Source organism: Macaca mulatta, chromosome 9 (assembly GCF_049350105.2).
Source record: "Macaca mulatta isolate MMU2019108-1 chromosome 9, T2T-MMU8v2.0, whole genome shotgun sequence".
Classification (NCBI taxonomy): domain Eukaryota; kingdom Metazoa; phylum Chordata; class Mammalia; order Primates; family Cercopithecidae; genus Macaca; species Macaca mulatta.
Genome location: NC_133414.1, coordinates 144334862 through 144357849, shown reverse-complemented (window position 1 = coordinate 144357849; position 22988 = coordinate 144334862). Strand labels below are relative to the sequence as shown.

Sequence of the window (22988 nt, the reverse complement as noted above, 5' to 3'; positions counted from 1 at the left end):
TATGAACTTAACATAGTTTAACGTCTTTCCTAAAGTCAAAGTCAGAACGAAGTGCCCTATTTACTCACATGCTCTTTTACGTCTTCCATCAAGAAAACCTGCTATGAACGACTGTCCTGCCCCTGCCTCCCACCGAGGAAGCTCGTGTTGAAAAAGAAGACTGTGCTGTCTGCTGGGTCCACCACGCTGGGTTTGGGGCGACAGTAAGGCCCTGTGGGGGTGCGCCCCACGGGAGCCCCGTTGGGTGCTGGTTCTGGGAGTCCTCTTCCCCTCCCTGCATCCATGCCCCCCATCAGCTCAGGCCCCTGAGGATGGCGTCTGGCCCCTCAGCTCCCTGGTGGGAGAGGGTCCTGGAGGGGTCCTGGCTCGGGTCCCTCCTCCCGCTGAGGCCGTTCTTCCACCGACCCCTCGGTCCAGCAGGATGTGCCAACAGTGCTGTGGTGCAGCAGAAAGCTCTGTCCCTGTCTGCCTCAAGGCCCCCGGCTCCCTGTGTGTCCTGCCCACCTAAGGCCTACTCCCAGCTCGAGGGGGCCCTGTGGCTCAGTTCTGCCCTGACCGCCTCCCCCACCATGTGATGCCATCCACATGGGGCCACCTGACGACCAGGCTTCCCTCCAGCGGGCCGCAGCCTACAGCCCACTGATTGTGGGCCACTTAATTCATTTTGTTAATCGAAGCGAAATTCATAGCACACAGACTTAACCACTTTAGAGTGAAGAGTTCCGTGGTGTTTAGTGCATCGACAATGTGGAGAACATACTCTTCACACCACCTCTAACTGCAGGTGTCTCACCGGCCCTAAGGGAGACTCCATGCCTGTGGATTATACCGTCCCTCGCCACCACCTGCCCCAGCTCCTGGGAGCCACCGCTGCCTTCCACCCCTGGGTCGTGGCCTGGGCATTTCACAGGGACGGAGTCACACAGTGCATGAAACTCTTCTCTCCAGCTGCCTTCACCTGGCGCCGTGTTTCTCTCAGGGTCCTTCCAGCTCAGACCATGTGTCACTGCGTCACGCTTTTCCTTTTCAACTTTTTTTTTGAGATGAAGTCTCGTTCTGTCATCCAGGCTGGAGTATAGCGGCATAATCTCAGCTCACGGCAGCCTCTGCCTCCCAGGTTTAAGCAGTTCTCCTGCCTCAGCCTCCCAAGTATCTGGGATTACAGGCATCCACCACCATGCCCAGCTATTTATTTATTGATTTTTGTATTTTTCGTAGAGATGGGGTTTCGCCATGCTGGCTAGGTGGGTCTTGAACTCCTGACCTCAGGAGATCCACCTGCCTCGGCCTCCCAAAGTGCCAGGATTACATAATCTCAACTTTTATTTTAGATTTGAGGGTACAGGTTCGTTGCCTGGGTATATTGCGTGATGCCGAGGTTTGGGGTTCGATCCTTTCACCCAGGCACTGAGCATGGTACCCAGTGGCTGATTTTTCAACCCTCAACCCGTCCTCCTGTCCCCTGCCTCGCAGTCCCAGTGTCCATTGTTCCCGTCTTTATGTCCACTTGTGCCCAGTGCTTAGCTCCCACTTACACGTGAAGACATGTGGTATTTGGTTTTCTGTTCCTGCATTAATTAACTCAGGATTACGACCTCCAGCTGCATCCATGTTGCCGCAGAGGCCATGACCTTGTTCTTTTTTACGATTGTGTAATATGCCACAGTGTATAGGTGCCGCATTTGCTTTAGCCAGTCCACTGTGGATGGGCACCTGGGTTGGTTCATGTCTTTGCCGTTGTGATTAGCGCCACGATAAACACGAATGCGCGTGTCTTTTTGGTAGAACGATTTGTTTTCTGTGGGTTACTTGCCCATAATGGGATTGCTGGGTCAAATGGTATTTTTTGAGAAATCTTCAAACTGCTTTCCATAGTGGCTGAACTAATTTAGATTCCCACTAATAGTGTATAAGCGTTTGTTCTCTTTTCTCTGCAGTCTTGTCAGCATCTGTTGTTTTGTGACTTTTTAATAATAGTCATCCGGACTGGTGTGAGATGGTGTCTCATTGTGGCTTTGATTTGCATTTCTCTGATGATTAGCGATGTGGAGCATGTTTTTCATGTGCTCGTTGGCCATTTGGATGTCTGCTGTTGAAAAGTATTCATGTATTTTACCTGTTTTGTTGTTGTTGTTGTTTTGTTTTTTGAGACGGAGTCTTGCTCTGTTGCCCAGGCTGGAGTGCAGCGCCATGATCTCGGCTCACTGCAACCTCCACCTCGTGGGTTCAAGCAGTTCTTTGCCTCAGCCTCCTGAGTAGCTGGGGTTACAGGCACCTGCCACCATACCCAGCTAATTTTTGTATTTTCAATAGAGATGGGATTTCACCATCTTGGCCAGGCTGGTCTTGAACTCCTGACCTTGTGATCCACACACCTCAGCCTCCCAAAGTGCTGGCATTACAGGTGTGAGCCACCGCGCCCAGCTGTATCTTACCCATTTTTTTTAATAGGTTTATTTGTTTGTTGCCTTGTTCAGTTGTTTAAGTTCCTTATAGATTCTGAGTATTAGAACTTTGTCGGATGCGTAGTTTGTGAATGTTTTCTCCCTGTCTAGGTTTTCAGTTTACTGTGTTGGTGGTTTCTCTTGCCATGCAGAAGCTCTTTAGCTTAATTAGGTTCCCCTTGTCACATTTCGTTTTTGTGTTGATTGCTTTTGAGGACTTAGTCATAAATTATTTCCAAGGCTGATGTCAAAAAGGGTGTTTCCTAGCTTTTCTTCTAGAACTTTTATAGTTTGAGGTCTTACATTTAAGTCTTTAATCTACCTTGAGTTAATTTTTGTATATGGTGAAAGGTAGAAGTCCAGCTTCATTCTTCTGCCTGTGGCTCCTCAACTCTCCCAGCACCGTTTATTGAATGGGGAGTCCTTTCCTGATTGCTTGATTTTGTCAGCTTTTTCAAAGATCAGATGGTTGTAGGTGTGCAGCCTTAATTTTGGGTTCTCCATTCTGTTCCATTGATCTGTGTGTCTGTTTTTGTACCAATGCCATGCTGTTTGGGTTACTGTGGCCCTGTAATATAGTTTGAAGTCCAGTAATGTGATGCCCCTGGCTTTGTTCTTTTTCCTTAGGATTGCGTTGGCTGTTTGAGCTCGTTTTTGGTTGCATGTGAATTTTAGGATAGTTTGTCCTATTTCTGTGAAAAATGACTTTGTAGTTTGATGGGAAGAGCATCGAATCAGTAGATTACTTTGGGCAGTATGGCTATTTTAACAGTATTGATTCTGCCAGTCTGTTAGCATGGGATGCGTTTCCACTTGTTTGTGTCATCTCTGACTTCTTTTTTATTTTATTTTTTTGAGACAGACTGTCTCTCCGCTGCCCAGGCTGGAGTGCAATGGTGCAATCGTGGCTCACTGCAACCTCTGCCTGCAGGATTCAAGCATTCTCCTGCCTCAGCCTCCTGCGTAGCTGGGATTACAGGTGTGCACCACGCCTGGCTAATTTTCTGTATTTTAATAGAGACAGGGTTTTACCATGTTGTCCAGGCTGGTCTCAAACTCCTGACCTCAGGTGATCCACCTGCCTTGGCCTCCCAAAGTGCTGGGATTACAGGCGTGAGCCACTGTGCCCGGCCCCTGATTTTTCCCGCAGTGTTTTGTAGCTCCCCTTGTAGAACTCGTTTCATCTCTGTGGTTAGGTGTATTCCTGGGTATTTTATTTTATTTTTTGGCTATTGTAAATGGGATTGTCTTCTTGGTTTGGTTCTCAGCTTGAAGGTTACTGGTGTATAAAAATGCTGTGGGTTGTTGTATGTTGATTCTGTATCCTGAAACTTTACTGAGGTCGTTTGTCTGTTCCAGGAGCCCTCTGGAGGAGTCCTTGGGGTTTTCTAGGCATAGAATCCTGTCGTCAGCGAGGAGAGGTGATTTGGCCTCCTCTTTTCTTGTTTGGATTCCTTGGTTTCTTTCTCCTGCCCGACTGTGCTGGCCGGGGCCTCTGCCCTGTGCCTCGGAGTGGCTGATGCACATTCCCCGGGGTGGCTGTGCCGTATCAGGTTTACCTGCTTGTGCACCGATGGTGCTGGAGTTGCCTTCACCTTGTGGCTGCCTCGTGGGTCGTGTTCCCTGTGGCCCACCTCTCATGAGGAGCCCCCACTGTGGTACCAAGGTCACTCCGCTGGCTTCTGCAGGCCGTCTGCCCGTGGTCGGGGTCTGTGCCCCTGTGAACCTGGCCCTGCATGGGGGCCACCGTATCTCCTCGAGGGAGGCAGACTTGTTAGTGACTTTCCCACGTGTGTTTGATTTCTTGTCTGCTCCCACGGACCGTGTCGCCACAGAGTTCGGACACTGCCATAAGCCCCTGCTTTGTGCTCTCCCCGGCAGCCGGGATTTTGTGACTGTAGTTCCTTTCAGGGTGTTGAAAACTTTGATGACGTGTAGATCCCTGCCCGAGTGATACTTGCTCCATCCTACTTGTGTTTGCGCTTCATGAAGAGGCTGCCGTGCTCGCGGGGTCTTCCGGGACTTGCTTGCAGGAGCTCAGAGCAGGCCTGCAGCGTCTGGTGGCTCCTGTTGTCCGTGTCCACACGAGGATCCTGAGCTGCCTCAGTGTGCGGAGCCAGGGCTGCTTTCTCCCTGTGCCTCTGCCCACTGGTAATTGAGGGTGTGGCACTGGATCGGGGGCTGGCTGTCCTTCCACTGGAAGACCTGGTGTGGACGCACAGGGTTGAGGAGCCTGGGCAGCTCCCTCTGAAGACCCGCTCCTTCCTGTCCTGTCTGTGTGTCCTGATGGAGCTGGCCGTGCAGAGATGTCCACGTTCCAGACCCACCCATCCGGAAGCCGGCCTAGGGGTGCGTGACTCTGCGGATTGTTATGTTGGTTCTGTTTCCTGAAACTTTACTGAGGTCATTTGTCAGTTCCAGGTGCCTCATTCCTTCCCAGGGAGATTCTCCAGACACCTGGCAACCCTGTGGCCTCCCCACGGGGAAGCAGGGGTCGTCTCCAAGTCCTAAGCTCGTAGTCCCGGCGGCCTCCCTATGGGGAAGCAGGGGTCGTCTCCAAGGCCTAAGCTCGTAGTCCCGGCGGCCTCCCTATGGGGAAGCAGGGGTCGTCTCCAAGTCCTAAGCTCGTAGTCCCGGCGGCCTCCCTATGGGGAAGCAGGGGTCGTCTCCAAGGCCTAAGCTCGTAGTCCCGGCGGCCTCCCTATGGGGAAGCAGGGGTCGTCTCCAAGGCCTAAGCTCGTAGTCCCGGCGGCCTCCCTATGGGGAAGCAGGGGTCGTCTCCAAGGCCTAAGCTCGTAGTCCCGGCGGCCTCCCTATGGGGAAGCAGGGGTCGTCTCCAAGGCCTAAGCTCGTAGTCCCGGCGGCCTCCCTATGGGGAAGCAGGGGTCGTCTCCAAGGCCTAAGCTCGTAGTCCCGGCGGCCTCCCTATGGGGAAGCAGCGGTCGTCTCCAAGTCCTAAGCTCGTAGTCCCGGTGGCCTCCCTATGGGGAAGCAGGGGTCGTCTCCAAGGCCTAAGCTCGTAGTCCCGGCGGCCTCCCTATGGGGAAGCAGGGGTCGTCTCCAAGTCCTAAGCTCGTAGTCCCCGCGGCCTCCCTATGGGGAAGCAGGGGTCGTCTCCAAGGCCTAAGCTCGTAGTCCCGGCGGCCTCCCTATGGGGAAGCAGGGGTCGTCTCCAAGTCCTAAGCTCATAGTCCCCTCAGCCTCCCCGTGGGAAGCAGGGGTCGTCTCCAAGTCCTAAGCTCGTAGTCCCCGCGGCCTCCCCGTGGGAAGCAGGGGTCGTCTCCAAGGCCTAAGCTCGTAGACTCTGAGGCCTGCGGGAGGTGGGGACACCAGTCTGTCAACTTCCCGCAGCCCCAGGGGCTGGACTGAGGGGAGGCAGAGCTCTGTGGGCCATGGGCCTCCTGGGGCCCCGAATTAACGTCCTGACGGGATTCTGGGAGGGAGGGTCTGGCAGCTCTGACCTCACGGCCTGTCCCCTGTGCTCCTGTGGGCCTTGGCACATCCAGGGGCCCCCAGGCGCCACTGTGGTGCTGGGCGCAGGCTTTAACTGGGCCCCGTCTCGCCCCCTCCCTGCCCTCCAGATGGTGACGTGCACGTGGTGAAGCAGTGCCCGCCCAGCCACTGGTGGCCCCCGTGAGCACTGCATGGGGCCCAGCCTCGGCCACGGGGCGCTGGGTGCAGAGCAGTGGGTTGTTCCTCATGGGTGTCTGCTGGCTCCTGCTGCAGGTGGGCCGAGGAAGCAGAACGGTCCCCTTGAATGACATGATCCAAAGGTGAGGGTCTGGGAAGCAGCCCCCTGAAACACCCAGGACCCGACAGCAGCACCCAGCATCCCGAGATGGCGGCCTGTGTGTCCAAGGGTGTGGGGGGTGTTGGGGTTTGGAGTGGAGCCTGTTCCCTGGCACACGGGAGGGTGTGGGGGGGTATTGGGGGTTGGGGTGGAGCCCGTTCCCTGGCACACGGGAGGGTGTGGGGGGCATTGGGGTTGGGGTGGAGCCCGTTCCCTGGCACACGGGAGGGTATGGGGGGCGTTGGGGTTTGGGGTGGAGCCCGTTCCCTGGCACACGGGAGGGTGTGGGGGGCGTTGGGGTTTGGGTGAAGCCCGTTCCCTGGCACACGGGAGGGTGTGGGGGGCGTTGGGTGTTGGGGTTTTGGGTGGAGCCCGTTCCCTGGCACATGGGAGAGTGTGGGGGGCGTTGGGGTTGGGTGGAGCCCGTTCCCTGGCACACGGGAGGGTGTGGGGGGCGTTGGGGTTTGGAGTGGAGCCTGTTCCCTGGCACACGGGAGGGTGTGGGGGGGTATTGGGGGTTGGGGTGGAGCCCGTTCCCTGGCACACAGGAGGGTGTGGGGGGCATTGGGGTTGGGGTGGAGCCCGTTCCCTGGCACACGGGAGGGTGTGGGGGGGGGGTATTGGGGGTTGGGGTGGAGCCCGTTCCCTGGCACACGGGAGGGGTGTGGGGGGCGTTGGGTATTGGGGTGGAGCCCGTTCCCTGGCACACGGGAGGGTGTGGGGGGGTATTGGGGGTTGGGGTGGAGCCTGTTCCCTGGCACACAGGAGGGTGTGGGGGGCATTGGGGTTGGGGTGGAGCCCGTTCCCTGGCACACGGGAGGGTGTGGGGGGGGTATTGGGGGTTGGGGTGGAGCCCGTTCCCTGGCACACGGGAGGGGTGTGGGGGGCGTTGGGTATTGGGGTGGAGCCCGTTCCCTGGCACACGGGAGGGGTGTGGGGGGCGTTGGGTATTGGGGTGGAGCCCGTTCCCTGGCACACGGGAGGGTGTGGGGGGCGTTGGGGTTTGGGTGGAGCCCGTTCCCTGGCACACGGGAGCCGGTGGAGGCAGAGGGGCCCTGGGGGCGGATTTCGTGCTGGCTCCAGCTTGACCTCCTGCCCCTCCCATGCGGTTGGCTCTCAGTGGTGCCACGTCCTTGTCTGCAAGCCGGACACCTGCGAGGATCCTGGGCCAGAGCTGAGGGTGGGCTTTGGTGCATCCCCCAGTGGCTGAACAGGGCCAGGGGTCAGGTGGACACGGAGGCCATTGCTGTCCCCGACAGCATGGCTGGGAGGATGTGTCAACGTCTCCTCATCCTGAGCAGTTATTTCTGGGGACGGCTTTGACTCCACGGTCCCTGAGCCAGGTGACCCTCTCTTAACATCACCAGGGTTTAGCTTGGATTCTTTTTTCCTGAACCAAACTTTACGCAGTGCGTATTTGTGGCGTGTGTGCACGGGGCCTCCATGATGTGCGTGCTCGGCCCTTGGTCTGGAGCCCATGTAGGAGACTCACCCATAACAGGAAGCTGGCAACCCCTGCCCCGCGAAGCCTGATGGGCCTATTCAGGCCGGTTGAAAACACACAGCTCCTTCATTCAGGCGACCTGCCCTGCGAGGGTCCACATCCCAGAGAGTCTGTAGTGAGTGTCACAGGGAAACTGCAGGGGCTGCTCCGGAATGCCGGGCGTGGTTTCCTGAGATGGTGGTTATTAGTCCGTTCTCACATTGCTAGAACTACCTGAGACTGGGCAATAATTTATGAAGAAAAGAGGTTTAATGGACTCACTTCTGCGGGCTCTACAGGCAGCCTGGCTGGGAGGCCTCAGGAAACTTACAGTCACGGCGGAAGGCCAAGGGGAGGCCAGCACGTCCTCATGGCCGGAGCAGGAAGGAGACAGTGAAGGGGAAGTGACCTACACTTTTAAACGCCCAGATCTCATGAGAACTCACAATCACGAGAGCAGCGAGGGGGAACTTGGCCCCCATGATTCAGTCACCTCCCGCCAGGACCCTCCTCCAACACTGGGCGTGACAATTCAGCATGAGCTTTGGGTGGGGACACAGAGCCAAACCATATCAGGGGGTTACCTCTTACCCTGGATAGAAGGAGGGAGGGTCCTGCAGGGCCCATTTTCCCACCTGCCCCAGGGCTTGGAGGCTGGGATGGGGAAGGTACCCACGCGGTTGAGAACAGTTGGCTATGGTCCTGTTCATGCCCCAGTACCTGGTGCAGGGCCTCCCAAGCCATAGCCCTGTCCATGCCCCAGCTGTGCCCACAGTGCCTGGTGCAGCGGCCTCCCAAGCTATAGCCCTGTTCATGTGTTGTCGAGTGAATTCTTTTAGTTGGAGATATTTTCCTACCATTTGCCATTAGCATTTCTAGGATAAAATTCTTTCCTGATGAACTGGTCATCCTTAACCCCTGTCTGCGCATGGGCGGGGACCTTCATGTTGTGGAAGAGGCCATGCCCTCGAGGCCCTTCCAGCCCCTCCTCAGCACTGTGGTGTTTGGGGTCCTCGTCCAGCCCTGAGGTGTGCGACCGGCTGGCCTGGGCCCGCTCAGGAGAGGCACTGGGAATACGTGTGAGTCCAGAAGCAGCTCCTTTCCAGGGCCTGCCAGTCCTCACAGCGTCAGCGTGGACAGCAGTCGGTACCCAGGGTGTCAGGTGCCCGGAGGACCAGCCGTGAGCCCGCTGCCCTGTTCCTACTGGGTGGGCTGGGAGGAATTCCAGAGGAAGGCCTGTGCACTAGCCCAGCCACCCAGGACAGCACGTTGGACCCGTCCTGAGGATGACACGGGCTCCGCCTGTTCTTCGCAAAGAGCCCTGGAAGGGCCCCGTGGGGTGGTGGTTGGGGAGGGGGCGGCCAGGGCTGTGCTTTGCATTTTAGGAAAAGGAGACTGTGCGGAACTGCTGTTGACGGTTTAAGGAAAGGTGCTTTCCACTCTACCAAGTACTAATGTGTGTGAAAATCAGACAGGAGCTCAGTTCCCGCTGTGCCCGGCAGACACCAGCCCAGCCTTGGCCACCGGGCCCTCTTGCCCGTCCACTGCAGATCCAGGAGAGGCAGCCGCCCCCCTCTCTAGGTCAAGTCAGGCCGATGTCCTGGGGCTGGGACACTTGGTGTTGCTCCCGGGGTGGTCCTGGGGGCCACTCAGCTGGCATTCATCACACATGTGTGTGTTGGGGTGACAAGGACGGGGCAGTGAGGGTACTTGGGACGTGGAGCCCTTCGTCCTGACTGATTTTCCGGGGCCAGTGGCGTCCGTGCACTGAGGGGAGCCTCGCTGGTCTTTGCAGCCCATGCCAGGGGCTGTGGCTTTCAGGGGCCTGCTGGGCCGTGGCCTCCTTTGGGCCTCAGGCAGGCTGCACAGTGGAGGCTCGAGAGCCCTGGACTCCACCTCCAGGTGCAGAGGAGACCCCAGCCCAGGGCAGCTGGTGGGCCTCCTGGGGGGTATTTGGTTCTGGAGCCCCCTCCTAGTGTCTGCAGAGGGGCCTGGTGGATGGTGGGAGGTGGGAGGATTGTGGGGGTGTCAGGCCTTGGCTTGCCATCATTGGCTCACAGTGGGCGTCCCTGGGGACAGAAGCAGAGAGAGGGCAGGGCAGGGGGCCAGCAGCAGGGGGCCGGCAGGCGGGCACCAGATGGGGTGGGCAGGGGTGATGTGGCTTTCCGTGCCAGAACAGGCGGCATCCTGCCACCCCCTCCTTCGCGGCTCCACCCGCCCGTCACTTTGGCTGCAGGGGGCGTGACGCCCCCTCCCTGCTCTGAGTCACTCCTCCTCCAACTCCGCCCCACCCCCTGGAAGCTCTCGGGCACCTCGAACGACCACAGCCCGCTGGCCTAGGGGCCTGTGGCTGCCAGGAGCCACCTCTTCCTAGGAGCCCCTCCGTCTCCCTCTGTGGGAGACAGTGGCATGGGTGTGGGAGGGCTGTGCCGTCTCCCTGTGTGGGAGACAGTGGCATGGGTGTGGGAGGGCTGTGCCGTCTCCCTGTGTGGGAGACAGTGGCATGGATGTGGGAGGGCTGTGCCGTCTCCCTGTGTGGGAGACAGTGGCATGGGTGTGGGAGGGCTGTGCTGTCTCCCTGTGTGGGAGACAGTGGCATGGGTGTGGGAGGGCTGTGCCGTCTCACTGTGTGGGAGACAGTGGCATGGATGTGGGAGGGCTGCGCAGGACCCCAGGGGCTGCAGATGGGAGGATGGAAGGGTGGATGGGTGGACAGGGCTTTTTCCAGCCTTGGCCTAGCCACACACCTCCCCATCTCATGCTGGCCTCTGAACACACTGACCTCTGGGGTCTTTCAGGGGATTTCCCGTAGCCACAGGCCTCCTCCCACTGAGGACCCAGCCTCATGGGCAGCCCCCAGCTGGCCCCACAGCAAGTCCTGAGTGTGGCCCTTGATGCAGCTGCACCCCAGGACACACGGCCCTGCCCATCCATCTGCTCCCAGGCCAGGGCTCCTTGCTGGGCTGGTTGGCTTCGATCCCCAGCTGCGGGAGCAGGAGTGCCCCGGGAGGGTGGGTGTCACTGACGCAGACGGAGCGGGGGTCCTGTGTGCGCTGCCCTTCCCCTTCCTGCACTCCACACCCTTGCGTGATGTTCGCCCGTGTGGGTCCCTGGCTGTGCCCTGCATCAACCGCGAGCCTGTGGGGCTCCCATCTGCTGGGGGTCCCTGCAGTGCTGTGGAGGGAGGGGAGCTTGAAGGATGGGGTTGGAATGGTTCCAAGTGGAGAGACCTCCCAGAGGCCTGGAGATTGGGGAGGCCTGAGCAGGGTGGAGGTGGCCTTGGTCCCTACAGTGGATGTCTCCAGTGGCAGTGACTGCAGTGGTTTTGGGGTGGTGGCATCAGGGAAGGGAGCACCCTTCCCTTTTCGGGCTGGGCTCCAGCTTCCCGTCTGCACCTTTAGGCCCCTGTCAGGCCCCTGTAAGCCTCGGGCCCCAGTGGCCTGGCCCTGCCCCAGGCTGCAGAGACCAGAGCCAGCCCTACTGGGCTGCTCCTGCCTTCATCCCTCTGCTGTTTGCAGCCCTGGCCCCCACAGGCTGAGCCCGGGACAGCAGGACCCCCTCCCCCTCTGGACTCTGGATGGGCCTCTAGGCCTCTTGAGGAAGGGTGGGGGACCTAAGCTGGAAACGCTCCTCAGGTGCCGCCCCTCCCAACTTGGAAATCACATGATTGTTCGTTATGGGACAGCTCCTGGAAGACGATTCACTGAGGCCGGGGGCGTGGGTACCTCCCTGCTGGCCGGGTACCTGCTCTGTCCTGAGCACCCTGTTCCAGGAGCCGGCTGAGGTCCAAGCTTGGGGGAGATGGAGCCGGCCCAGGCAGCATTGGCGACACAGGCCAGGGCACCCTTTCCACTGGGGTGCAGGTGCCAAGGCCTTGCCAGAGCAGGTCCAGTGTGTACCGCTGACCCCACCGGGGCCTGAGAACTTGTGGATCTGTGTTTGGGGAGAGGACAGGCTGGGGCAGGTGCCTGGGCTTGCTCCCCCTTATCCAGTGCTGCTGCTGCTGCGGCCAGCATCCTCCCTACCTGGCTGGGCACACCTGCCTCAGGGTTCAGGACCCAGGAGGTACCCCAAGCCCCACCCCGAGTCAGGGCCAGCTCCGTTTCTGCTCTGGGGTCCGGGGCGCAGCCTGAGTGTCTGTACCTCTGGACGGTGTCCGGGGCGCGGCCTGAGTGCCTGTACCTCTGGGCGGGGTCCGGGGCGCGGCCTGAGTGCCTGTACCTCTGGGCGGGGTCCGGGGCGCGGCCTGAGTGCCTGTACCTCTGGGCGGGGTCCGGGGCGCGGCCTGAGTGCCTGTACCTCTGGGCGGGGTCCGGGGCGCGGCCTGAGTGCCTGTACCTCTGGGCGGGGTCCGGGGCGCGGCCTGAGTGTCTGTACCTCTGGACGGGCAGCCCCAGGAGCAGGCTTCTCAGCTGCTGCAGGGCCAGGCGGCCTCGGTGTCCTCCAGGTGTGCCCCTGTGGGTGGTCCTGGAATGCGGGGCCCTGTGCAGTGAGAGGCAGGAGTGGGTGGGGCCAGGCCTTGGACAGCAGGACCCCTCTGGGCGGCCCGGGGGAGGCGCCACTGCCCACCACTCTAGCGGTGGGGGGAGTGGTCCCTGCTGCTGTGGGTGACTCTCTGCGGTCTCAGGCACCACCCCTCAGGCCCTGGAGGGCCTGAGCCTCCGCTGCCCCGAGATGCTTTGTTGCTCAGGCGGTTGCCTTAATCACTAATTGATGGCAGTTCCCCGTGTTGTCTGAGGATGTCGATATTAAACCCCAGAACATGGTTCCAGACAATTTCAGACCAAACAGGACCAGAATCCACAGAACTGGCCGGGGAAGTTACCCCTGAACGTGTTTCATGGGTGGAAGCTTTCACTGTAATTAAGGTGGGGGAGGGAGATGGCAAGAATGCTGCCCTCAACAGGGTCCTGCCGGGGGTGCGGGCACCAGGACCCCCGGCTCTGGGTATGTACCTGGGCAGGAGAAGCCACGATTGTTTCAGAGCCCGGGGCCCCACAGGCCTCAGCTCTGGGCTGCTGCCACATCCTGGATGTGTCTTTCACAGAAAAGGGTGAGGGCATTGCTGCCAAGACAGAGCCTGGGGCACAGGGTATGTTCCCAGAGTAAGACCCCAGTTGGCTCCCCGAGGCTGGAAGGGCAGTGGTGCCAGCTGGGGACAGAGCCCTGTCCTGGAACTGCCCGGGGATGCTGGGAAGCTGCCAGGCCACCTGGGCGAATCCGAGCTGGACACCAGGGCTCCAGGGTATGCAGAGGCTGCCGGCTGCTGGTCACGGGGGTCTGCCTGTCTGCTCCTGGGTGAGGGGACAGTGGAGAAGGGGAAGGTGGCCAGGTGGGCCCTCTGAGACGCGTGGGCAGCGCACATAATGCTGGGCCATGGCACTGGCACCCAGGCATGACCTCGAGGCTCCAGGCCCCCTCTCGACTGAGGAGTCCAGGGTCAGAGGCCAGCACCCACGCCCACATCCCCTCTCCTGACCTCTGACCTTCCTGCCCTGGTGTTTCAAGACATCCTCAGTGGTGCAGGAAACTGCGTGGGGCCCAGCGAAGATTGAGGGACTGGCTTCCTCCAGGGCCCTGTGCTCCTTTCCCGGGCGCTGCGGCTGGACGCTTCCGCTCCGTGTTCCCTGCCGTAACTCGGGAGCCTCCCACCCCTGCCCGGCGGCTCCGATGCCTGGCTCTAGCCCCACCTGTCTTGTCGCCATCTGTGTCATCCTGCCTGTCAGCCTGGTGAGTCTTTGTCCCCACAGGCCGTGGCGAGAGGGTGAGGGGTCTGTGAGGTGATGTCTGGTGACTCCTGTGGCTCCTGTTCACCCAGCGGGCCAGGGTGCCCCAGGGGCGGAGGGTGGGGGCGCACCCATTGCCAGGAGGAGCTGTCGGGCCGGTTCCGACTCTTCCACCCAGCCCGGTGTTTCCTAAGGCAGGAGCCCCGTGTGGGCCAGACATCCCCAGAGGCCACACAAGCTCTGCAGGGCCAGCGTCTCGGAGTCCTGTGGGACGATTCTCCTCATCACAAGCCCTTCCCGGGTCATAGGAGACGAGATGGCATTTAATCAACTTCTGCGTGCATTTCAACCACGTGTGACATTTGATCTTTGTGACAGCTCTCCTAGTAATGTCCACTTCTGGTGTGCAGTCCTCCCATGGGTGAAGGGGCTGGTTCTGCCTGAGGACACTCTGAGGTGGGGGCCTCTCCTGGACGAGCGGGTGGGGTGAGCTGTGAAGGAAAGTGTCCCAGGCCTGGGACATGCCTGCAGCTGTGGGCAGCTCACCTACCACGTGGCAGCTCTGAAACTGTCCAGCACCCACTTCCTGGGCCTCCAAAGACATCAGGAGGGGACCTGGGGTGTCGGGAGCAGAGCTGATTCTCCAGCTCTTGGGGCAGCTTTCGTCAGGGGTGCACACATTGTGCCGGGGTGACATAGCGCTGGCTCCCGGTGCCCTGCAGCAGCCTCTGTTTACTCTCCTGGGCCCTCACTGGGAGCATTTTCTTACCAGTTTTGATACAAGCCCTGGCTTATGAAAAGACTGGGTTTTAACCTGAAACCCTGCTGGGGCTTCGGGCTTTCCCCAGATGGTTTGTTATTTGAAGTGCTCCTTCCACACCCACGTGGGCCAGCTGCTCGGCCGAGTGCTAGACGCAGAGGCGGGTCCCTGCAGGGCAGGATGAAGGTTCTAGCCAGGCCCACAGGAGGGCAGATCATTGTTTTATTCTTGGGGAAAATGTTGAAATGTCACCTAACGCTGTTACCTTGGACTCGGTGGTGGCTGTGCCAGAGGCGACGTCTTGGCTGTCTCCTACTTTGAGCCGGTGTTTGGCCTTAGATGTGCTGTAGAGGGGCGGCTCCCTCGGCTCTCCCCAGCTCCCTCTGCTCCCTCCAGCTCCCTCTCGCCCAGTTCCCAGGCCTGGCAGGACCTTCCCGGCAGACATGTGGATGGGCCACCTGTGCTGGCAACCGGGAAACCAGAAACAACTGCCGTTGGAGAGCTGCTTTCTGGAAAAGCTCCTTACCTTTCCTCTGGTGGTTTTGTTGCTCCTAGTAAGCCTGGGGATGGCGGCGAGACTCTTGAGAACAGTCAAATGCTGCGCTAGGGAGGACGAACATCCATGCTGTCTGGGTGCCGGGCTTAGTGCTGATGAGTCTCGAGACAACCTATCCCTGATTGTGGCACCTGGTTCAGGGACCGAGACCCCAGCCAGCAGCCCTTGGGGAGGACCTGGAGACGCTGCCGGACACCGTGAGAGGTGTGGGAGGCTGGTGTTGGTTTCTCAACCCACCCGTGTGGACGCAGAATCCAGAGTGAACTGGGAGGAGGCGTCCCCGTGCTCGATTCTTATAGGACTGCTCTCAGTTGACAACGCCAAAAAATAAAAGCCTTCCGTGAAGAATGAATGTTTTTAAAACCCTCGATTCTAATGCATTTGCTGTTCTGGGAAGATTGTGTCTGTGGCCCTTTGGTCAAGTTGCACAATGAGGGTGGGTGCTGGTGGGCCTGGAGCTCCGAGCTGCTCTGCCCCACGCCGTCGTGCGCAGGCAAGTACAGAGGTGCTTCCTTCAGGCAGTCCTGGTTCCTGGGAAGGAACCCGCTGGCTGCGAGATGGGACTGTGGGGAGCCGCGTTGCTTCCTCCTCTTACCTGCATCCTAATTTGAGAGGTGGGCAGCACGGGTAGAGAATGCGCTGACAGTATCAACGGCGTAAATCACGCTGAGGAACGTGACAGACCAGTCTTGGCCCCCATAATCACGACCCGTGCCCACACTTCTTTGCCTGGAAGTGCAGGGAGCTCCGGGAACTCCCATGAGAGGACTTTGATGGACTCTGTAGACGCTGGTTCCTGGTGACCGTGGTGGTTGCAGGGCCACTCTTGGGACACCAGGCTGATTTGCCCAAACGTCCCCTTCAGAAATGTCTCCCAATGGCCTTGCAGGACGGTGGTCCCCTCCCCCTTTCCTGCTTTAGCTCCCTCCCTGGCACCTGGTGCCACCCTGTTGGCTCGTTGAGTGTCTGTTTCCCCCACTCTGAAGAGTTCACTCTGGGAGGGCATCTTCCTCATTCCCAGGTCTGGAATGGGCTTGGCCAGTGGTTCACGCGGTGACCTCTGACCTTGGTGACATGGGGGCTGGTTAGCAGGCCCCCATGTCCCCAGCGGGTCCTAGACCAGAGCCTTCTGGTCAGACAGTGCCAAGGTCCAGCCCTGAGTGGCCCAGCAGGATGAGATGGGGCTGTGAGCGGGGGGCATGAGTCGGAGGCCCCAGAATGTGCAGGGCGTTGACCTGCATATGGTGGGTAGGGAAGGATTTGCATTCAGGGCTCAACCCCCAGAAGCCAGGGTCGATCTGAGGTGGGCACCTACCACCCTCTTGGGGTGCTCACCCAAGTCCTCAGGGGCTGAGTGTGGGGAGCGGTGGGGTAAAGAGATGGTGCTGGGGCTCCTTTGCCCCCCTTTCCCAGGGCCACAGGGCTCCTCGGTGGTTCACAACAGGCTCTGTGTATAAGGAAGGGGCCATGCCCACTCCCCTCTGAGGCCCAGATCAAGTGACCACCCCAACCCTCTGCACACTCACTCCTTCTGGGGGCCTGCCTGGCTCCCTTGGTTACCAGGGCTGCCCACGGCACCCCCACACAGCCCTGCTCCTCTGCTCCCTCTCCTCCCATCGCAGGGGCCTGGCCTCCGCCCCCTCCATGGGCCCCCGTGAGAGGGGACTTGGGACTAGGGACTAGGGGAAACTGGGTGGGGTCTGGGGGCAGATGCATGGCATGGGGGCTCAGGAGCGGGGGTCAGCCCTGCTGTTGGGTGACCACGTGGTGGCTCCCGGGCCCCCCAGGCTTGGTCCTGTGGCAGGTAGGAGGCAGGTGTGTGGGACCTGGGGCTCAGGGCTCCTTGGGGGTGACCCCAGAGATGGTGGGGTCCTGCTGGGATGTCCCTGGCTCACCTACTGCTCCGTAGGCCCCACCCAGGCCTCTGCTATGCAGACCCTCACTGTACCCTCCCACTGGCAGATGAGGAAACCGAGGACCCAAGGAGGTGGGCTTGGGGGTGGCCTGCATGGAGCCCACCATGAGGCAGGGATTGGTTTTGGGGGCTCCGAGTGCAGCACTGGCCGCTTGCCCAGCTTGGAACCAGACATTGACCTTTGCCTAGAACTGTCTCCGACTTCTATGCTGCTGATGGAAGGCCGGGTGGACACCTGGAAGGTTCAGGAACGCTTGCCCGGGGCTCCTCACTGCAGTGACCTGTCCCAGGCGCCTCACACACACCTGCCCTCGGGGTACTGCCGCTTCTGCCAGTGCCACCCCGGGCTTTTCGGCCTCAGTCCCTTCCCTCCCCGATACAGAGCCAGTGTGCAGGGAGCTCCGGGAACTCTCATGAGAGGACTTTGATAGACTCTGTAGACGCTGGTTCCTGGTGACCGTGGTGGTTGCAGGGCCACTCTTGGGACACCAGGCTGATTACATACTGTTCTCTTCAGAGCACACAGGGAGCTGTTTTGACAGATTCCTGCCAGTGGACTTCCTTCTCCTTACCTCCTCTGCTGAGTGCTGGAATGAGAGCTGACCTCTTCTTTGGGAGCCGGGAATGGGGCTGAGCCTAGGCTTGCGTGGGGCAGAGCTGGTGGTCATAGGAGGTCCTGGCCCAGCCCGGGGCAGTGCAGAGACCCTCATGGGTTGCTAATGGCAGGTGCAGCGGGCAGGGACCTGAAACAGCCACTGGGTCTCCAGTTCCACTGGTTTGGAGCCTTCGGGGCTGGGGTCGGGAGGGCATGAGGGCCGCTGTGCACAGTGGCAAGGCCAGGTGTGTCTGACCCGGGGGCAACAGGAGCTGGGCATCAGGGTGGAGCCACGGTCATCCGGAGGATAGCTACGATGCCGGTCAGCCTCCTGCCGGTGCCTGTGACTCACCTGGCAGGATCTGGGACGGTGGGTCCCTGAGTAGGGATCCCTGTGGACATGGCTGGCAGAGACCACTTGGCTGGGGGCTTCTCATGGGTGCTGGTGCGGTGAGCCCTGCCCACAGGGTTCCACTCTGCTGCTCACATGGTGTCCTGGAGCCACATCCGGGATTCCTGTCCCACCTGCACCTTCCCTGAGCAGCATCTGCACGGCTGTCTCGGGTGCCACTGTCTGGGACTTGGTGTCCCTGTGGCCGCCCTCCTGGTCAGTCTCAGGAAGCGGGGACAGATGTGTTCAAATCACAGGCACTGCAAAGTGGGGGCCGCATGTCCCTAACCCCATGGCCCCACCCTCAGCCCCACCCCTGACACTCCCCCAACCCCATGGCCCTGCCCTGGCAAGTCCCCCCACCTCACAGCCCTGCCCCTGACACGCCCTGACCCCCCACAGCCCCGCCCCAGCACACCCGACTTTACAGCCCCACCCACTGCACGCCCTGACCCCCCACAGCCCTGCCCCCAGCACACCCCTGACTTTACAGCCCCACCCCCTGCACACCCTGACCCCACAGCCCCGCCCCGGCACACACTCACCTGCTGCTGCCTCCTGGCCGGGAGCCCCTGCCGGAGCTGCCTCCTCCTCACACCCTCGGGAGGTACTGGCTTCGCAGGTGTGCAGGCACAGGTGACACAGTTGCCGTGACTCCCTTATGCTTCTGGCTTGTTATTTAATACATTTTGCTTCCCATCCCTTTCCTCTCCAGGAGGGACTAACCTCAGGAACTTGTGCTTATTCTCTAAGGTGGAGGTGATGGTGGCTGGGCTCTCTTGCTGGTTCACAGCTTGGGGGGCCGGAGGCTTAGGGCTCCACGCTGTGCAGGCTGCTTGGGGTCCTGGGGGAGGCCATCAGAGCACGCGCCCATGCACAGGAAGATGCTGGCTTTGTTTCCCAGGGCAGTATAGGACTGGATTCCAGGTACCCATGTGCCAAGTGCCAGGGTCAGGGGCCTGGCACAGCAGGTGCCATTTGGCTGTCCTAGGTATGCGCGTGGGCATGGACCACCAACCTCGTCCTCAGCTCTGTTGAGAATGGCCAACGCTGTGCCAACCATGGGCTTCTGTGCCCGCTGGGGCTCTTCTGCCTCTACCGGGTGCTCCAAGAAGGAGTACAGGGGTCTCTAGGCAGCGGCAGCCTGGGCCTGGGTGGAGCCTAGGTGGACAGAGGGTCCTTGGACCCAGAGCTGCCCAGCAGAGTTCATCTCCCCAAGCTGTAGGCAGCCAGCTCAGCCCTGGGCCTTGCCCTGACACCCCGTCCCGTCCCCACTGCAGAGGGCAGGCCCCGCAGACTCTGAAGTCCATCCCGTTGGGGTTGGCTGCTGGATGGCATCGTTGTCTCTGTCTCCCCTGCCATGGCCCAGCTGCCCTCTTGTTCCCTTCCCTCCTCCAGTTCAGCCCCGTCCATCACACGTGCCAGTTCGCAGCCACTTCCCTTTAACATCTGGTGATATCGGGTGACGCCACATGGCGGCAGCTGCTCCCTGCCTGTGGGGCTGTGGCCCGGGCTGCCTCGGAGTGGCTTTGCTGGTGCCAGAGCAGCCTCTGCCTTGATGACATAATCTCTGTTTGGGTGTGCGTAGGTTTTCCTGAGGGAGGAGGCTGGGATGCAGGATGGGGTGGCTGCCGCCTGGAGCTGGGGATCTTGGGGGTTGTGCCAGCTTGTGGGTGTCGGCCACAGGTCTCGTCTGTGCAGCACGGTCTGTCCTCTGCCGCCTCTCTGCCCAGTGCCCAGCTCTGATGCCTGGCAGCCTCTTCTCTCACCCCTTGAAGCCCCACCCCCTCCGTCAACCTGGTTCTGACCCCCTGTGCCAGTCAGTGCCCTTCTAGGCACTTGCAGAGGGGAGGTGAGGAGCGCCTTTCTAAGGCTCTCCCCACCTCTGCAGAGTCAAGCCCCACTGCCGTCTTGTGCAGAGGAGACCAAGGCCACAGGTCACAGCCCCTTTCTCACCCCTAGGTGCTCTGCTGACCGCCCTCCCACTTCACCCACTGACCAGCTTGTGGATCTGTCCATACACTGCAGTCCTTTTCCTGCCTGTGCCCAGGCTGGCCCCTCACCTGGGCACCCTCTCCCTGCCCCCCGCTGATGCCCACTTGTCTGGAGGGCCCAGCACAGGCGTCCTCTCCCCAGGATACGACCCTGCACCTTCATGCCGGCTCTGCCCTGTGCTCCAAGCCCTGAAGCCTCCATGGGTCTTTGTCATGGTGCCTGTAGCTCAGGCTGAAAGACCTCTGGGTGTGTGACTCTGTCCCCAGGGTCCGTGAGGATGGACACTTTGTCTGCTGTGTCTATGCTGAACCCTGGTGCTATCCTGGAGCACCCTGGGAAGGGAGTGGGCATTTTCCAGTTCAGAGGAAAATGTGAAGAAACCTTTCTTCTAGAAACCGTTCTGTCTCCTCCTCCACACACCGAGTGCCTAAAGCACTTGCCCCACCAACGGCACAGGGTACCCCCAGGGAGCAGTGGAGATGAGATGAGACTCCAGGCCGTGCCTCCTAGGAGTGGTCAGTACCCACCCCAGTGTCTCCCTGGGTCTGCCTCTGGCCTTGGCTGTGTCTTCCCTGCCTTTAAAATAACCATGTTTGTGTGTTGTGGGGGTGGGTTCCAGATGTCAAATTCCCCACAGAATAAGTGAACATGAGGCTGGGGTAAAAGTGGGTAAAAAAGTGAAATGTTGTGAACCAGTGGGTGTCCTAAACCTGGCTCCAGGACACAGGGCCTTGCAGTGAGAGCCATGTGCAGGCCCTTCATGGGTGCAGCACACTGGGGGTACAGACCTGGGGACACAGGCTTGGGGGTCCAGAATTGGGGACGTAGGCCTGGGGACACAGGTGGAGGCAGCTGCTGGCCTGGGAGTCATCTGGAGGGGCTCATCCTGGAGGCCAGTGGGTGACATTGTGGGACCCCCCGTCTTATGTGTATGGAGAATGTCCTGGGTTTGAAAGGCAAGTGGAGGCGGTCTGGAAAGCCCATCAGAATCCCTTTCCTTGGTGTGGATAGAGGCTCCCTGGGCAGGGTACATGGGCAGGTCTCATGAGTGACAATTGGGGGGCCGTCCTTCTCCCGGAAGGGCTTGCAGGTGTGGGAAACGGTGCCTTCTGCAGCTTTGCGTAGGCCTGCGGAATGGCCCTCGTGCTGGGCGCACGCACTCCCAGGCCACTCAGGTCACGGTGGACACAGCTGCAGCCCTCAGCCTCCTCTCGTTCATCTTGGGGCCATTTGCAAACTCCCCCAGGCTTGCCCAGTGAGTGTCAGCAGGGCCGACGCCCCTGTCCTCTGGAGACGTGGAGCAGGGTGGAGGGGAACCAGGAACAGCTGCCCACGCGTGCATGGCTTCACCAAAAACCCCGGGCCTGCCTGTTTGGGGGTGTTCACGGGATGGAGCAGCTTTCAGTGGGGGTGGCCGGTGCCCGGGACGGCAGCCCAGTGGAGTCGGACTCAGGCATGTGTGGCTCGTTCTTGCCGTGTCCCTGCTGTGGTGGGCGCCTGCCTAATCCTGTAACAGTCCTGGGAATAGGACGTGCGTGACCCCAGGCCCATGTCTTCACTGACTGGGGCTCAGCCCCTCCTGCCTCGCATAGGAGCGAGAGTTCAGCCCGCCCCACGGCGACCCTCTTCTAGGGTGAGGGGCCCTGGCAGCATCGGGGTGGGGGGTGTTGAGGTGGAGGAGCTGCTCTGGGGTGGGGGTTTGTGCCACGTGGGGCCTTCCTGCCACCTCACCAGGTGTCCCTCTGTTTTATTCTGCAGTGAACTTTGACCACTTCCAGATCCTTCGGGCCATCGGGAAGGGCAGCTTTGGCAAGGTAAGGCAGGGCCTGGCGTGGGGATTGGGCTGAGGGCTGAGGGGGCAGAACCATGGAGTCGGACGTGCTGTTCCCTGAGTCCACCTACCCCCATCCTCCTCAGGAGAAGCAGCCTCACCCGGGCAGAGGCTCCAGGTCCTTTAGGGAGGGCGTGGGCACACCTCCCATGGAGGCAGCGGGCTGTGCCGCCGTCAGACTGGGCCCCATAGTGTCACCAACACCGCAGCGTCCACGAGCCACGGGGACAAAATCGCAGCTTTGGCTGAACCGGAGCCCAGAGGCCGGGCTGTGCCTGCGGCTGCTCCTCAGGGCCTGCAGGGGACAGGATGGAGGGTGGGTGCTGAGCGTGCATCCTCAGCTGGGCCCTGTCCTCTTCCCCATCCCTGTCTCCAGCCGCGTCCAGAATGCCCGGCTGCTGTTCTCCACGTGGGCCTGCTGGCTGGCCTGGACGGAGACCGTTCCTTTACGCTCCTTTTGTTTTCTCTTGGCCAGACCTAACTTCCTGATTGCCGCCTTGTAATATCTAGAGATCAGGGGCAATTATAACTCAAAGAGGCTTAACAAGCACTCGGGAAAGGTTGAAATTAGCCCTCCGGCTTCTGCGCGCGGCTCTGTTGTGGATGAATCACTTCTGAATGGACAGTTCTTTTCAGCTGTCCCGGGAGGCTTAGCAGATGGGCTCTGCCTCCCTCCCGCTCCTGGCTGTACAGCTGCCTGGACACTGTCTATTTAAGCCCCATAAGCCCTTTTTAAAGCGATTGCCGGGCTACCGGAGTATAATGCGTAGGGTATTTGAATGTGATTAATTACCTCCATTTCATTGTATCGCAAGCCATGGCTCTGCTAGGTTACTTGCAGCCTGGGGTGATGAAAAGTCAGAGCGAATGAGGCCCTTTGCGCAGTGCGTTGAGAAAGCTCCCGTGCACCGAGGAGAGAGTGCTTTTGAGTCCCTGCGTGTGGGGAGGCGCCCGTGGACCTGCACCGTTTTGTTGCCGGTGAGGCCGGTTGAGCGTCGAGGTGAGGTGCTGAAGCTGGCGGAGTCCGTCAGAGACACTCAGGGCTGTTGGGACTGCGTCAGACCCTCCTGTCCTCCCAGCTGAGCCTCAGTTCTATTCCCCAGGCCTACAGCCGGTGCACAAGGGGCAGGCAGGATGGAGTTTGGGGGGGACTGCTCCCCTCTGGCAGCGGAGGACGGCAGCTGCGACGGGGTTCAGGAGAGGTGGCTTAGGGGGACCCTGGGAGTCACCAGGCATCCAGAGATCAGGTTCAAGGAGGGAGGCTGGGAAGCCTGGGCCTGGCCAGCACATCTGGAGAGGGCCAGGCCAAGGGCGTCTGAGGAGCAAAGACCTGCCCTGGGGAGCGAGGCTGGTGGGTGCAGGTGCTGTTTCCTGGGGGCCCTGGCGTCTCCCCATTGCCCCCGTTGCCCCCACCTCTGCTGGCCCTATACCCCTGCCTGGGGATGGTCCCCTCCTTCTCATGAGCACAGGTGGGCAGCCTTAGCCCTGCCACTGTCTGCAGA

General features: G+C 60.3%; 1 protein-coding gene across 6 annotated transcripts in view; it reads left to right on the top strand.

The window, feature by feature from the left end:
• The window catches only part of STK32C (serine/threonine kinase 32C), a 103870-nt gene that overhangs the window by 43141 nt on the left and 37741 nt on the right, over positions 1-22988 (top strand). For 5 of the 6 annotated variants that reach the window (XM_015148476.3, XM_028827031.2, XM_077947889.1 and 2 more), the window contains exon 2: positions 21414-21469. The exons of the other annotated variant lie outside the window; for it this stretch is intronic. In XM_015148476.3, coding sequence (XP_015003962.2) covers positions 21414-21469 — 56 coding nt within the window. The remainder of the gene's footprint in view (positions 1-21413; positions 21470-22988) is intronic. 6 annotated transcript variants of the gene reach the window in all.